Source organism: Scomber scombrus, chromosome 7, assembly GCF_963691925.1.
Source record: "Scomber scombrus chromosome 7, fScoSco1.1, whole genome shotgun sequence".
NCBI classification, from domain to species: Eukaryota; Metazoa; Chordata; class Actinopteri; order Scombriformes; family Scombridae; genus Scomber; species Scomber scombrus.
In genome coordinates, this window is record NC_084976.1 from 23,142,742 (window position 1) to 23,160,126 (window position 17,385).

Genomic DNA, 17,385 nt, shown 5'->3' on the forward strand with positions numbered 1-17,385 from the left:
TTATGGGAACTGACAGTCGTTGTGAGGTGGTGATATAATATTTAACATGTGTAATATAATCACAATATCACTATTAAATATGTTTTAGTGATAAATTACAACACTTGAAGCCTGTTACAGTTATATTTTCACCACTAGGTGGCGGTATTCGACCACCTGTTATCAGCATTGTTGACAGTGCCACAAGTTTAATGAAACAATGACAGAAAAACAATAAAACCTTTAGCAGCCAGTCTGAAATGAAGCAAAAATAAAAATAAATGTAGATCGTCAGTCTTCTGTGCAGCTCACAGCGCTCCTGCAGGGATGAAATCAGCTGTTACCAGGCAGATTTACATTGAAATGTCCCTTTATGTCACTGTTGGAAGTGTCTTACCTTGATCATCAAAGCTCCTTTTACCCATCAGACCAACAAAGGTTTGAAATTTATGACCTGGAGATGAAACTTTTGTTAAAAAGAGACATTAATTCCCATTGGTTAATTTAAAAGTACAGAAATAAAATGAAGGAATTGACATTTAATGCTGAAATCTTGCAAAAAGAAAACAATAAACCTTACGTTTTCGTGCTGTCTGCGTCTTTGCTGTTTGGGAGGAAAGAAATAAAATGAGCGATCTATCTCTCATGAGTGCTTTTATATATATTTACTCATTTGAAATGACATCAAATACCTCCACCAGAGAGTTTCTTCCCCTTGAGCACGAAATACCGGCGTGGTCCTGGTTTTCTGGTCATTCTCAATAACATATCCGGAATTATTTCAGAGTCTGGCCATTTGTTCTTATGATAAAGAGAAATAAGTACAGCGTGATTATCTTAAACACAAATGTATTTTTTTATTATATGATATTATATGCAAATAATCTCATTTTAGAGCTGATAGCCTTAAAGATTGTCAGTTGTTTTTTAGTTTAAAGATTTTTCCATCATTACATCTTTGGAGAAACACCAGTTGCCTTAAAATAGGTTTTTCTGATTCTTTTCATGAATGGAGGAAAAAATAAATAAAAAATTTAAAAAAGAAAAAGTGAAAAGTCTTACCTCTCCGATGCTTTCTCTCCAGTTGTCAGCATCCATTTCTTGACAGAAAACCTTTGTCAAAAGCAGAAAAACTATTACAACGAGTTTAACTCTTTCCATTGCAACCTGTGCGTAATTTCACCCAAATGTCTCTGCATAAAAATATAGAATCTGTATTTTTTTAGTCTGGATTAAAACTAATCTACATGCAGGTGCACCTCACTGATGGATTAGTTTGAAATGCCGATAGAAACAACGGCGTGTCTTCTTTGATGCTGAGCCATGTGAGTCCTTAAACGCACCTTTTGCGCACACAGAGCCTTTACGCGCAGCTGGAGTGGATGATGTGCGTCGATAATCGCCTCCGGCAATTAGCCTACACTGCGTGACTCACATTTGTTTACTGTTGTTGTTATAATTGTCTTACAACTATTATGACATTCATGTGGGTCCATGGAAAGGTCACATTGGTCTTTGAGTTTCTGAGACATTGCAATGGGTATAATATGGGTCATAATGGTAGACAGAGGTGGCAAAAGTACTCACATTCTGTACTTAAGTAGAAGTAGTACAGTAACGGAGTACAAATACTTCGTTACTTCCCACCTCTGATGGTAGTTCTATGGTTGTTTTACACGGTGATAAACTAACTCTGCACAGACAGTTAAAGTCCTCCTCCACTCAAAAATGTGTTTTTCTTCTTGTTCCTTCAGTTGGATATTTGAGCTTCATTGAATGATTTACTTTATGTACATGATATGACACACTATGATATATTTGAACTACATCAAGCTCATAAAACTATGTACCTTTACTGTAATACTTTATCTACATTAAGCTTATAATACTTGTGTACTTTTACTGTAATACTTTAACTACATCACTCATAATACTTATGTACTTTTACTGTAATACTTTAACTACATCACTCATAATACTTATGTACTTTTACTGCAATATTTGAACTATATCACTCATAATACTTAACTACATCAAGCAAATAACACTTAAGTATGATTTTTCATGCAGGGTTTTTACTTGTAATGGAGTTGTTGTTTTTTTTTTATAGATTACTGTATGCATCTTCCACCACTGCTGCTGACTGACAGGAAAACCGAAACCAAAATTTAGACTATTGACTTTTTAATGCTTTCTGTCCCACCGGAGCCGCCGTAGCCGCTAGTACGGCCCGCCTCCAGCTCAAACACCTTGGGGTGCAGATTAGGAAGTCCGTAAACGCATTTAGTCCTAAAGCTTAAGAGTGTCTCCAGCTTTGAATCAACAGAAACTGAGTTAAAATCAATGCACGGACTTTGCAGATTGTGGTGAGTTCACGGCCACTTGCCGTCTGCAGGAATATGGCTCTGCTGCGTTCAAAGTCTTCGCTGCTGTGGTTCCTTATTGTTGTTGTGACGGCTCATGTGAGTGAAGCAGCTGAGACACCCAAGCAGAAGACTACACTGAGTCAAGATGAGGTGGTCTGGGTGTCTGAAGATGACAGCTTCAGCTTCAGGTCAAAGAAACCCTCCAGTATGAATGTTGCAGCCTTGCCAGAGCCTGGAGACCTTGCAGCCGCCTTAAGGGTCCCGACTCTGGATGGAGAGTTTATCTACCAACCCGGTGCTGTGAAGGGATCTCTGGTCATTCACGCCTTCACCAACAAGTCTGGGTTTCTGGAGTGCATGTGGAGCTCAGAGTCGTCCCTGTCCAGTCTGGTGCAGGACCTGCCAGACAGCACTCAGGTGCTCTTTGTGTCTCTGGACGACTCTGCAGTCAGTGATGCTCTCTGGATGAGGGGCCAGCTGCAGAGGGCTGCCATGCACAGGTGAGCACTGCAGTTGTTACACCTGTTGTATGGTTCATAATGTTTCAATTGTGTCTTTAAACATCAGTCAGGTGCAAGAATGAACTTTTAAATACGTTTTTTTTCTCACCATTATCATTCTTCTTGTTCATATTGACTGTTAGAAGATCCCTTCTTAATGCAAACATGTATTTAAGTTATTATGAGGCTTCAAATGAGTCAAATCAAGTAAATATCTTTTTAGTGCCAAAGTCCCTCTCTTTGATACCATACTTCCACTGCAGCTCAACAGGGAATTTGATGCTAAAAGACTGTAAATGTGGCAGATATCCAATTGATGTCAGGTGCAACAATGAACATTGAAATAGATATTGAATAGTTTTTTCTCATCATTATCATTCTTCCTGTTCATACTGACTATTTGAAGAACCCTTCATAATGCAAACATGTTTTTAATTCTTACATACAGTTCATATTCTACACCCTCGCAGTATGAACCACTTATAAAAAAGTGTCCAAACTTTGAACCACAGATCTGTTTAGAAAGCATCAATAGCCTATCTTACTGATCAATAAATGTGTGATTAAACTTTGATTGTTTCAGAGAGAAGAGAGAAAAAATACCTACTATCACACAAAACTATGTCCTATTTTACCTAAAATATAACATAGCAATAATGATTTAAATGTATTTTATTGAAACTGAAGCTTACAAGAACTTTATAGAACTGTGGGGTTTATTGTATAACCATTAGAGCCATCAGTCTTCACTGCTACATCATAAAAAGAAATCCTCATAACTACTATCTTGTTAAAACTATTAACTATTTATTTAACACAAAGCCATGTCGATACGGATTAAATTTGACCCAGAACAGCCTCAATGGACAAAAATGTGTAGCACCTATACAAAAGTATAACATTTTAAAACATTTTCATTTTGGTGCATTTTTGTCTTTTTAGTGTTAATGTCTTTCTTTTTGTTAATATACTTCCACTGCAGTTCAACAGGGAAACACAAAGAGGGAATTTGATGCTAAAAAGACTGTAAATATGTCAGATATCCACTTCACATCAACTTTTAAATACATTTCTGCACAAAATCCACTGTGTGAACACTCACAGTGGATCAATTAAATCCTAAATTTAATGGTAAGCCAGTGTAGTGACATCACAGCCAGGATGATATGAGGTTTTTGTGAATTTTGGAGTAACTGTAATCAGGTAACAGTGCCTTGGTTTAAGCATGATACAGTAGTCTAGGTGGGAGGACACAACAGCATGGAGCAAAAGAGAAATATCTGCTAGAAAAAGTAACATATAATAACAGTGAAAACAATGAGTGAAAACTATAAAGTAAAAACAAATGAAAACAGGCACACACAAAAATAAGAAAAAAGAAGTTTAAAAGATGTTGACAATACAAAAGGGGACTTTAGGCTTATATAGCACATTTCATACATAAGGGGAATCCAAAGTATTAAAAACAACATGAGTTCTGATTAAATATGAGTTTTAAAAACAACAGGAGCAAAAGGTCAAATCATCTGAAGAGCATTGTCTGAAAAACATCTGCAAACATGTGAAAGAGGAACAGGCTCAAAACTCTTGGCAGCACCAACCAAACATAGAAAAACCACAGTGAAAAGAGGAAGCAGCGTATAATAGTGATGATTCAGAATCAAAAACCTTTCCTAAGAGCACTAATGTAGTAAAACATCGCTCATCTGAACTAAATGCTGCTTTGTGCTTTATTTTTCCAAAGTCCTCAAACAGTCTTAGTGTTTCAGCTCTCTGGAAAACATCCACAATCATCTCTAAAAGTTTGATGTCCTTCTGCCAATAATGACTCATTTAATCAGCAAACATTGTGAAGACCCTCAGACTCATGCTCACATCTTATTCACACACAATCCAACCTTACCTGCTTGTCCAGATGTTAAATCACGTGCATGTTAATCCTTTTAAATGGTTTTATTCCTTTTTAATAAACTAAAAGTCAGTGGCTCTCTCTCTCTGAGGTCAAACACTGTAGTAAGGCTGTGTGAGTTCAAAAATAATTATGTCATTGAAGTTTTGGATGATACAATTATATTAAGTCTGCAGAACGTAGATGACTGACGCTTTTAAGGTTTGGTGTGACGGCCACTACTTTATTCAACACTGATAAAACCAAAGAGACAATTAGAGCTCATGACTAAGGCTGACTGGACTGGAGGAGCCGTTTTAAACTTTCCTTTGTCCCAACATCTATTGCACTACTTAATAAACAGGAAGAGTCCACACACTGCAGCTCCCAATGCAGGTATTCAGGATATCGCCAGCAATTGGGAGCTGCAGTGTGCTGACTTTTCTCTTGTTTTTCATGTGTTGTTTGATTCAGCACTTGCTTTATTCACCTTCTGGATGTGCATGTCCACTACAAACTTTTATGACTACTCAATAATCAACCAGCTCAACACAGTTTTATAAGGACGGAGACCTGCTGAGGGGGTTTTAGGTGCCTAATAACGCCTTAGCAGTTGTAAAATCACTGTAAACCACGGCCTCTTTTGGCTTATTTCTTAATTAACCACGCTGTTTTTTTCTGCAGTAAGAAGGAGGTTCTGTCCAGGCTGCACTTCTCTCCGGTGCCGGTCTTCTCTCTGGGTAACTGGATCCCCAGTATCCTCTACTACTGGAGCTGCATGGGACACAACTGCGGCCTCTCCCAGGCTGTTTTCACTTCAGAGGGTAAGAGACGGCAGAGCAGGTGTTGCAGATGTAAATAAGGATATCTGTGTTTTACCATTTAATACTGCAGCTAACGATTACCCAAAGATATTCAGTTTACAGTCATAGAGGACTAAAGACACCAGATTGATTTAAATTACAAAGTAACACTACAACCAAAAATACTGTATTATAGCAGAATCAGTCAAATTAAAGCCCTTCTAGACATCATGTTGTTTAGGAAGCGCTCTGTGATTTTCTTTTTTTAATGTTCCTTTTTTCTTCCCGACAGGATGGAAGATGCCTGTGATTATCAAGAGACTCGATGCGAGATACGATTGGCTCATGGGGCGATGGACTCAGAAGTTGTATCAGCTGATTGATGCAGGAAATGGGTGTGATCCGTCCCCCTCGGTGGCGGGCGCTGTGGCGTGGGTGTCTGAGGGCAACTGCTCTTTCTTCACTAAGGTCTGTTCATGTCACTGCTGCATCTGTTTTTACCCCTCCCAATTTTACTGCGATTTCTGCGAAAATTCAGTAAGTTGCATGTAGGGCATCGATATCGTGATATGAGACTATATTTCGTCTTAGAACTTGGATATTGTAATATCGTGATATGGCAGAAGTGTCTTTTCAGATTGTTCTAGCTGTTTTATTATTTGCTTTACCCACTTAGTCATTATATCCACTTTACTGATGATTATTTATCAAAGATCTCATTGTTTAAATATTTTGTGAAAGCACCGATAGTCATCCTTATAATATTGTTACAATATTGATATTGGGGTATTTGGTCAGAAATATCTTGATATTTGATTTAAGCTCTATTGCCCAGCCCTCGTTGCATGGTTAAAACATTTAAGTGCTACAATTAGGCAGGAAAAATAACAGAATTAAAATGAAACCAAATAAAGTATGGAGTAAATTAGTTTAAGTTTCTGTTCTAAGCACCAACACAAACAATGTGATTCCCTCCTCAAAGTATCTGAAAAGCAGGCAGAATTGACTTTAATTAAATATAAATTCCTTCCTGTTGTTTTTTATCTCCCACCAGGTGCAGAACATGGCCAAATCCAACGCCTCCGGTGTCCTCGTCTACGCCCTCCCTGGTAACCCTATCCAGGATATGAACTGCGTCAGGGAGGAATGTTACACGCAGCTGAACATCCCTGCTGCCATGGTGCACCTGGAGCCTTCGGTCGCCCAGGCGCTCCGGTAAGACCGGCTCACGAGAAGGATTAAAAGCCTCCTCACTCAGATATATATAGTAGATTAACTGTTCTCTTTAAAAGTTGAAGATTGTTTCCAAAATGTCACATAAACACTGCAGAGTAAGAATATTATTTCCTGAAATGCATCAAGGCAAGGCAAGATGATTTCACGGTAAGAACTGGAAGCATAAAAACATACAATAAAAACCCCCAACAACAATTATAATAAAAAGAAAAAAAAGTATAATTGAACCGTAATAATTAGAAACATTAAAACATACAATTTATAAAAAGAACCAAATTATAATAAAAAGAAAACAAAGTACAGAATAAAAAGACTAAAATAGAGCATAAAATAATGATTTACATTAAAATTATTAAAAGAGCATACATAGTGCAAATGAAAGACTAACATTTAAAGTGCTTTAAAAGAGCTAAGTCATAAGCACATGAAAAGAGAAATGTTTCTAACCTGGATTTAAAAATATTCACATAAGTATTCAACAAAAATGTTTTGCACTGTTCTTTATTAAAATGTTGCCTTTTTTCATGTTTCCCTTCTCATTATGTTATTATTGTCTTTTTTTGCTCTGTAGCTTTGGGCAGCTGGTGAACGTCTCCTTCCAGATAACCCCCTCCCCAAGTTTCTTCATCGGCATTGACCAACAGGGGGCACTGGCAGAGATGGGATGGTTCCTGTACCCCTCATTCAGCTTCGTTAACTGGCAGGCGCAGTGGTGAGGATACAGATGGAGGTCACTGTAGCATGATTGTCCCAGGTTGCAGCAGCTCTGAGACCAGCTGAGCTTTACAAAGACATAACTATTACCTATTGCAGCGTTGTTGTACTGGATTGTATTAAATTGTACATCAGCTGGTTACTCAGTGTGCGTTATGATAAACAGCAGCTCTATTTCATTTGTCATGTATTGTTCCCTTTTTCACTTCTCCTGTGTGTTTACTCACACTGGCAGTATAAAATGTACCATTTTCCTACCATGCTGGGTTTGTGGAGTGGATGTGAAAATGTTCACAGTGTATTATGGTTAAGATTTGATCCTCAGGTCTACATTTTTTTCAACTTGCTCTGATTTATTAGAGCAACAGAGCTGCAGTCAAACTGGTGGTGGGGATTCCCTGCAGGGAAGTAATGAGGGGAAGTCCAGCAGTGTATGAATGTCTGTTAAAAATACTAAAAGTATGAACTGTAGGCAAAAATCAATGTGAAGCCACAAACTGTACAAACAATACAAAACCTTTCAGAAATGCATTCAATTCTCTACCAATTTCTTGACTTTCTTCAGGTATATGCTGACAAATGAACATATGCACCTTTAAATAGAAACGGCAGGGCTCACAGTGGCAAATTATCACAAGCATTTCATTAGTGGCAACAGGCTGCACCTCGTGGTTTAGAGTGAAATCCTCCTCCTGACTTCAGTCCAAATCAGTATAGTATCCAGAAATGTATTGAAAATATTAAAATCACATTTATCAGCTCAATAATCATCTGAGACGGTCCATAATAACATCTGTCAACAGTAGAAAATGTTAAAACTATCAAAATTATAGAAAATATAACGAGGTGCAGCCTGTTGCCACTCATGAAATATTTGTGATAATTGGTCACTAATATACTCTGCCGTTTCTATTTAAGATGTATATTTGCATTTGTCAGCATATGTCTGAAGAAGTTCAGTGACTGAAACATTCACTCAACCAACACAGCTGTCAACAAGACTACAAGAGATTTGTTTTGAGGATCTCCTAATTTCTTTAAAAAGCCTTTTAGCTATGAAGCTTACATTGTCTGATGCTACAGAATATTACATTTAGTATAATCTGCATCGCTTTTTCATGGCGATAAAAACAGCAGATTTACTCTCGCAGCATTTGATTGATTAAAAACAAAGCTAGTGCATGTGAAAAGTATTTTTTCTTTATCTTTGACTTTGACTGTTTTTGTTTAGGTTTGATTTCTACGCCGATCTCTGGACCAAACTTCAAAGTCCTGCCAAAGTTGTTTCTGTCTTTGACAAAGTCCAAATGCATGGGGACAAAGGAGCGGTGGCTACAGTCGACCTGCCGTTAGGTAACTTTAATATGTGGTTTTAAATGTGTTTATCATTGTAATTATTTTGATGTTTACATGGAGAAGCTTCTAAAACTGAATTTCCACTGACATCCAGGTAGATTAAATTATTTGGAGGTTTGCAGCTCCCAATATAGTTTTACAGACTATTTTCAGTGTAGCTGTGGTAGGAGAGACAGATTTAGGTCTAACCCTGATAATATATTCCATTTCTTTGGACTGCTCCAGTAAAAACACCCATTAGAAACCACCAAACAGGTAAATCTGCTCTGAAAAACAACATTAACATGGAGAGTTAAGGTAATTCTGAACTACAATCACAGTGTGAATTTTCACCCCAAATAGCAGGACACATAGTAATAAAACATATAACAGAGATTTTATCAGCCATGTTTAGCATTTTACTGATACTAACATCTGCATTGTGTCTCTCTGCAGGCTCGGCCGACTTTAACACACTGGAGCTGGACGCGTCCCTGTCGTGTCCCGGCAGGAGAGACGGGTCCTGTGCTCAGTGGGATCACACGGTGCAGCTGTTCGTCTGCTGCGATCACCTCAGTCCGTACTGCAACATGGAGCTGGGCCGATGGATCACCGCCTTCCGCAGGTAAGAGGTTGACGTGGCACGAGTACATGAGATGATCGAGATAACAGCTATTCATATTTATAATCCACAGCTGTTGTGGAAGAAAACACATCTATATCTGTGTCAGAAAGTCTGAATGTTTACAATCTATTTAAATTTACCCAAATTTCAAACTATTGCTTTAAAGCAGCATTTAGATCAGATGGGAGTAAAATGCTTCTACTGTACCAGATTTTTTGTACCTCCCACTCCCACGACACAATTTGAATTTCTCCCAAGGAGGATCAATAAAGATACATCTTAAATTAAATTGCTCATGAGTATCAGGCACAGACAAAGTGGACTCAGAATGCAGAGACACAAAGAAGAAGAGTTATCAAGCTTTTTAATCAGTCCAAAATTGAAAAAAAAAACTGAAAATCCAATTCACAGAGCTGAGGTACAAAACACTGGGCAAAAAAAACAACTTGGAATCTGACGCTGGACCGAAAATCTGACAAGATGATCTGGCACCGAAGGGAAAGAGCACACCACACAATACACTGGGAGTTAACCAGACACAAGCTTATCACATATGGGGAAGGCAATCAACAGGAGGGGAAGAAGCTAGACAAGACAAGGGAAAACACACACACAGAGACACACACACACAAAAATAAAACAGGAAGTAGACAAGACACAAAACTAAACCTACCAAAATGACATTACAGAACTACCGGGCCCTGACAATGAGTTTATCTCCCACTGTAGCAGGGCAGCTGGAATTATATTGTGATGAACTAGTTTTATTGTGACATGGGTTTTCTTTAGTTTTATCGTCCAAATGACTGATTCTGTAAATCTGAGTGGGCGGATTCAAAGGTTTAGACCCAGCTAATGATTCTGATCTTACTGTAATATATAAACTAATAAAACAACTTAATAATTAAATGTTTTGTGTGTATGTGTGTTAATATAACCAGACGGTGTGCATTAATCTGAAATCTAGCTTGATCTTTTGATTTATGATATTTCTTTTAAACAATGTTGCAGAGCCTGTTTTCGAGGAATGAAAAAATGCCTCTCTGAAACTCTGCTTGGTTATAAGCTGCACCTCTGATGTGTGTGTGTGTATGTGTGTGTGCTTTTTTGGTAGAGGTATCGGGCGCTGGCTGACAGATGTGTCCCCTCTCCTCCCCCTGCTGGACGGCAACAAATGCACCTTCACCATGAAGACGGTTCCTTGGGCGATGCCGTGGATCGTCTCCCTCAACCTCAGATTCAGTCTCAGCAATCAGACGGGTATAAACTGTGTTAAACTGTGAAGCCTGTCTGTGGGGAAAAGAGCCAATATACTGAGAGAGGATGGTTTCAAAAAGAGGTTATATTTTTTTAAAAAGGTCATAAAAGGGGATATATACGAAAGTGTGGAAACAGCACAGTAATGATGCAGGAACACAAACACAAACTCTCAGATTTACTGTATGTCCGTGAATCTGTTGCCCCAGTGCATGCTGGGAGGATTCTCAACACACCTACCTCCTTGTAACTGCAGTCACATGATCAGTAATTACCAGTCATATGAATGCTGATCATGTTAGATTGAATGAGTTAAGTCAAATGTGAAGAACAGAGCACTGCTGCATGAAAATAATGAGATTTACAGACTTTTTTGTCTCAATGAAACAAAGAACTTCAATTTTTCAGGCACTTTATGTCCAAAAACAGATTTTGTCATTTGGTTCTTTATTAAAAGGTTCTCAATTGAATTTCCAGAAAATGCAAAATACTGTATATTCATATTACAATCAATATAAAGTAATATATATAATGATAGGTGATTTGATACAGATTACAGCCATCAGTAGGATTGTACTGGTTGGTAAAATTCACAAAGTTCATACTGTATGATGTCACAAAAACAGTATGGAGGAAATTTTGGTAATAATTAAAATAAAAAGTCCAACTTGAAACTTAATAGAGATCAAATTAAAAAAGATTATTATTTTACATTTTACATATACACTACTAGGAATAACGAGGTCATAATTAAACTTAAAATGAAAAAGGAAATCTAAAAAGATCATTTAAAAGGTAAAATGATAATTGAATGAAAATGTGAAAGTGACAGTGAAAAAAGTGAAATTTAAAATGCAAAAGCTTAAATAGAAATGGTCAAACTTAGAGCTTAAATTGTAAAGATGAAATAGACAATGGAAATAAGAAGTAAGGGAAACATCAAATATGAAACTCAAAATGAGAAATGGAAATGCTTAAATGGTTATACTTGCATTTAAAAGCTTTAATAGAAAAAAACAAACAAACATTTCTTTGCATTTGCACTTTTCCATTTCCATCCACTGGTTTACCACACATACTGAATAAAGAGACTCGTAATGAACACAAGACGACATTTAGGAGAAACTCTGAGAAAACTGGGTGCACAGATCTGGACTGTCCCACTGTGAGAACGGAGAGCTGCGACTGAAATAATAGTATCATCATCCCAGAACATTTCTCGTCCATTTACCGTCACTTTTCAGCATCTTTGAAAAGCAGAGAACAGGAACCTCACAGCGAGAAGGAACAGCGTGTCTGTGGATGTGGTTTTGTGGTTACTGGAAGAGATTCTCTGGAAAGGAGGCCGAAGCTTTTAGTGACGAGAAACTGAGATTCCTCGTTAGTATGACGGAGAAGGAATAAACAGAAGAAGCCTGTTAGTTATGATTAGAAACCAGTTATCTTCTTTTTGTCCATTGAGACTTTTTGTCATGTGCTGTAGATTTTTATAATTTAGTTTGGCTCTTTGGCAGCATCGTTTTGACAATGTTTGACTCATTGTCACTCACAAAAAACTACCAAGAAATTTAACAAAATGTTCTTATTTACTTGTTAAATGTCAGGAAATAATAATGTGCAAAATTTTGCAACAAATTTGAGCATCAAAAACATGTTTTTAGTCATCTAATCTTTGTGACATCCAACATTTAGTGATATAGGAGATGAAAATCTGATCTGAACAGAAGTGTCATTTTAGTAGCTTAACAAGCACGTGTTAGATATTAAATGATTATAAAATAACTATTTATGATTTATTTTAATGATTTATTGCAAAAAAAAGACATAACCATGCAATTATAAAATAAGTGGAACAATGTAATTTTTGCAGTTAAAAATGTAATATTGTGTAGTGTTTTATTTATTTATTTATTTATTTTGTTTATTTGATAGGGACAATGCTCAGAGAAGTGACAGAGACAGACAAGATGCTGTAAATAAGCCAGAGTTAGCTGTGTGTGTGCTAGTAAAACTGCAACTAAAAATGATTTTCATTATAAATAAAAATTATTTGATATATTGATTTATCTGTTTGGGTAACAGAATGTCAGAAAATGGTGGAAAAACACTAATCACAATGTCCCAAATTGTTGCTTTTCAAGGTATTTATGAGATATTGAAAACGACTCAATCAAATCGATTAATCGACTAATCAATTCAGCTCTGTTATCATGTTCGATCACATTTTATTCAGTTTGTCGTGATGTTACGTTTTCAGGTATCTATAACTTACTCTGTCCGATCACAGGTAACCACGGCGTCGACAAGCTCCACCCCTTCAGAGTGACGTCACTGTACAGCGGAGGAACCTTCGACAAAAACTACAACAAGCAATACCAGCCAATCAAATTCTCCATCCCGGCATCAACCAAAAAGGCAACAGATCAGACTCAGATCATACCATACATTTACATTTCTGTCCTGTCTGTGCAGGTGTGTTGAGCAGCTGTGTCCGTTTTGTTTTCAGGTGGAGCTCTACAGCGTCATCACGGGCCACGGCAGCGACGAATACGGCTGCGGGGAGTTCTGTGTCACCTCCCACCACTTCCTGATCAACTCAGTTCATAACAACACTCTCACATTTGATACTGCCGGTGAGGAGCTCTTTTTAAAGGAATTTACTGTAGGTTGTTGTCAAAATCAGCAGAGATTGCCCAATGGTTTTGTAATTATACTGTACAATTTTAATTTTCCAGTTTTATGAGCACTATAAGGACTTCTAATCCATAAAAAGTTGAGTTGATATGAATGAGAAAGTCCTTAAAGTGCTCAGACTCAACATTTAAGTGAATTTTTTAACATCTCTTGTTCTTGTTAAAAAGTAAAAAGGATGTTATGAACTTTAAAGTGAGTTTTTATGAAGCAAATATCTATAATATGCTTCACCTTCAGATCTATTTATAGTAAATTTGCAATAAAAATGTCAGTTTTTGCTTTTAATGTTCAAAGTGACAAGTTGAGGCTCAAGTTTAATCCTGAACTTAGTCAGTAAAATGTTTCTCTGTAGGCCGACTTGTTCTCACGTTGTTGCTCTTTCCTCTTCTTGTTTCTAAACAGGGCTGCAACTAATGATTATTCTCATTATAGAGTAATCTTTAATTTATGTGTTCAGTTAATAAATTAAATTAAATTAAAGTTTAGTTTTTTAATGTCAGAATAGTAAAAGAAAATGCCTGTTTTGATTTTGTTTCTATTGATATAAAACAGATAAAAGCAGCAAATCTGTACATTTTTATAAATGTACTTTTGCTTGATAATTGACTTTTAATTAATTATCAAAAGTGTTGTTAATTAATTTTCTTCCTTTTTTCTGATTTGCCTATTTTTTCTCTGACATTCACCCTTAATTAGCTTGAATGAAAACCTGCAGTGCTTTGAAGCCTGAGGACAGGATGGACTAATTAATGGGGTCATTTCTTGTACTTGACTGTCATATTTTTGTATCTTTTCGGGGTGAATCATCAGGGACGGCTCTTGGCTGTGCCATGCGGGTAAAAGAGGGCGCGGTGCCAAACGAACACGGCACGTGGCTGTATGGGCGAGGAGGCTGGTGTGATGGACTGCAGGTCAACCCATGGAGGGTCGACATCACCAAACAGGTCTGTCCCTCAAACCCTGTATCATTTTATTCACAATAGCTGTTGTTTAAGGCTGCACTAATCGTTATTTTTAAAGTGGATATTTCATGCTTTTTGTGATTTTATGTTATTTACAAGGTTGGGAAGGTTACTAGGGAAATGTGATTACAGATTACTAGTTACCCTATTTAAATGTAATGTAACTATATCAATTATTTAATCAAATTAATGTTATAAGGGAGATCATTTCTTCTAAAACAAGATTTATCTCTCGTTTGAAAATTTTTTCATTAGTTCATGTAGATTTTGGAATATAAAATAAAAATATTTTATTAAAAAAAGTCAAAAGTCTGGCATGAGCTTAATTGGTATAGTGACGCCATTTTAGCCCATGTGTGCTCCAAATAAGCCCACATCATGATTTATTTTTAAAATATAAAAAAAATATTGATTTCAAATAATTAAAAACAGCAATATATATGTATTCAGTAACATGTAAAATATTTTTAAAAATGAAGAAATACCCTCCTGAGCAAAATCTTAAAGGTCTGTCATCAACATTTTCATAAGTAACTGTAATTTAATTACACTTTTTTTCAGTAACTAACGGATTACAGTTACCTTTATTTTGTAATTAAATTATGTAACACCATTACATGTAACTAGTTACTCCCCAACACTGGTTATTTATGATGTCAGTTGTTGATGTTAAACATGTTCAAAGCTCCCTGCAAGTCAAAAGTCAGTTTCAATATTTCGGAGCAGATTTGGGAAGTTTCCATTTTAAACAAAAAACTAAAGAACCCCCAAATGAAATCCGACTGATACTTTTTGTTTACGTAGCATCCCGAGCTGGTGATCTGTGAAAAGATGGGAGCTGACCAATCAGCACACAGTGGGCTCATCGGGAGGGGCGCCTTAAAGGGACAGGAGCTAAAACAGTGTGTTGGAGACAGAGGCTGAACTGAGGGGCTGCATAGAGAGCCAGTATAAGATACATTAGGAGTTTCTTTAACTGTAAATCATGCAAAGATATTCCAGTAGAGCTTCTAAATATACATTTAGACCTGGAAATGTGTATAATATGTCCCCTTTAAATGAAAGATGTAATGTTAAAGAGGTCGCTTGATCCCTCAGAGAATTATCACTAGCTCTTCAGTTCCCAGTTTTAGCATCTGTTTCGGTTCACTGTAATTTCTCTCATCAACTTCGTTTCCAGCAGTATTTTTTTGCTCCATAAACCGACTGTATGAGACCTGCTAGCTACCAATCAGGTGTTGGTGGAGACCAAATCAGAGGCAAAAGAAGAGTGATGAGGATAATAACAGTACTAGAATAAATCTCCACCCTTCACCAGTGCCACTTCAGTGTGTTTTAACCTCCAGTTTTCAGTAACGCAGGTGTTTTTCTGCTTTTTTGAAATTATCAGATCATTCATCTTCATTTTTATCTAACACACATATTCAGGGTTATTCAGGGTTAGTCAGGACACATTTATAGCCCAGTAAGTCTCTGTTCCTTCAGTAGATTTACAAGAAGGCGTTGCAGTGCACTCAAAGTCACACTTGAAGTAAAACATTTGAGTGAAGTAAGCCTGTTAGAATTAAGGAGCGCCTAATTATTCTGAAGTGAGTTATTGACCATAAAGACTCCTGATATAATCATGTTTCTGGCCGCAGCGCTCTGGTGTTCTCAGCGATCATGTGCAGCACAGTCTGGAGTGTAGATTTCCTCAAGGATTTAATGGTCAAATACACAACTACACACTGGACATAATAATGACAGATTCAGGATTTTTTTTTTTTTACTGTTTACTGCTATATTTAACATACTTAATATGAGATTCATGTTTCTTCTCTAATCAGTCGACAAATCTACATTCATGATCTGTATAAATAATAATTGTTATAATAAGTAATTTCATAAAAAAATTACATCGCCAGTTTTATGTCAACCAAAAACAAGTCAACAATTTTTAATGGTTAGTGTCTGATAAATGCTTTTTGTGATTTCCTGTTTTTTTTATACTGTTAAGATGTCAGATATCTTTGTTAAACTTGGCCAAAAGTCCAAAAAGGTAAAAAGGAGATGAATTCATGGGGACGTCAGATTATTCACACATACCTACAAATGGCAATCCGTTCTGTAGCCTTGGTTGCTAAGGTCATTGCTAAGGTTTTTCAATGAGCTATTCACATTTTCCACTCGCATATTTCGCATCTTTGTCAGAAAAAACCATGAATAACATCACAAAGATTTCTGTGAGATAGAAACATTACTTCTTCATTAACAGCATGTGGATCCTTCTTCTTCTTCTTCTTCTTTCAGTTGGACTCGAGTGGGTTCGACTCCAACACCGTCGTCTACTTCGGCTTGTTCGACGGGAAGGATCCTAATCCATCTCAGCAGCCCGGAAACATCATCATGTCATCTTTTCTTGTCTTCTACAAATGAAGTCTCTCTGTGTGTTAATGATGAATGATTAATGAAGGAATGAATGAATGAATTCATGATTCACACTGAATGTGCAATCAAATCAAGAGATTAAATGTATATTTTCCTATCGCTTTCTCTGACTATTATCATTACTTCTTGAAGCCTCTTTCATTAACTTACGTAGACAGGAAGTAGCAGTAGGTCGTGAAATTAATAAAACAGCTCTGACGGCAGCGCTGATACAAAATATCACCTACCACGCTTGGCCATTTGCATTTCTTGAGATGTTACCTCAAAGTCAACAAGACGAAAGCTTCACAGCTAAATTGGCACTCAATATGCTCTTTATACCTCGAGCTGAAGGTGCTTTGTTCAGAGAATAGCCTCTCCTCGCTAATTACGTGTAATCATGTCCAACTTGAAACTTTCTGATGAAGGAAGCGTCTCTCAGTGAGTCATCTTCCCGTTGTGCTTCAACTTTAACACAAGATCTGTTTCTTACAGGCTTTTTGTTCTTTTTCTACTCCTTGCCAAACCTGCAAACACCAATAATACCTGCTTTAATTATCATTTTGAGAGAAAACCCATCACATTTTTAGGAGCATAGCCAAATATAATCAATGCTATTT

The 17,385-nt window shown here is 36.9% G+C and overlaps 2 protein-coding genes across 2 annotated transcripts; one reads left to right on the forward strand and one right to left on the reverse strand.

The window, feature by feature from the left end:
* Window positions 1–287: 287 nt before the first annotated feature.
* LOC133983197 (protachykinin) lies at window positions 288–1,140 on the reverse strand. The gene is made up of 5 exons (XM_062422186.1): window positions 1,042–1,140; window positions 678–780; window positions 560–583; window positions 377–433; window positions 288–298 (listed from the first exon to the last, which is right to left on the reverse strand). Exons 1-5 carry the CDS (start codon window positions 1,138–1,140, stop codon window positions 288–290), a joined length of 294 nt encoding a protein of 97 aa, XP_062278170.1.
* Window positions 1,141–2,228: 1,088 nt separating this feature from the next.
* Window positions 2,229–16,881, forward strand: si:dkey-256h2.1 (uncharacterized protein LOC337520 homolog). The gene is made up of 12 exons (XM_062421948.1): window positions 2,229–2,845; window positions 5,418–5,557; window positions 5,829–6,004; window positions 6,591–6,751; window positions 7,344–7,484; window positions 8,718–8,839; window positions 9,278–9,446; window positions 10,561–10,706; window positions 12,991–13,118; window positions 13,210–13,336; window positions 14,208–14,341; window positions 16,649–16,881. Exons 1-12 carry the CDS (start codon window positions 2,379–2,381, stop codon window positions 16,772–16,774), a joined length of 2,037 nt encoding a protein of 678 aa, XP_062277932.1. The 5' UTR covers window positions 2,229–2,378; the 3' UTR covers window positions 16,775–16,881.
* The last annotated feature ends 504 nt before the right edge of the window (window positions 16,882–17,385 follow it).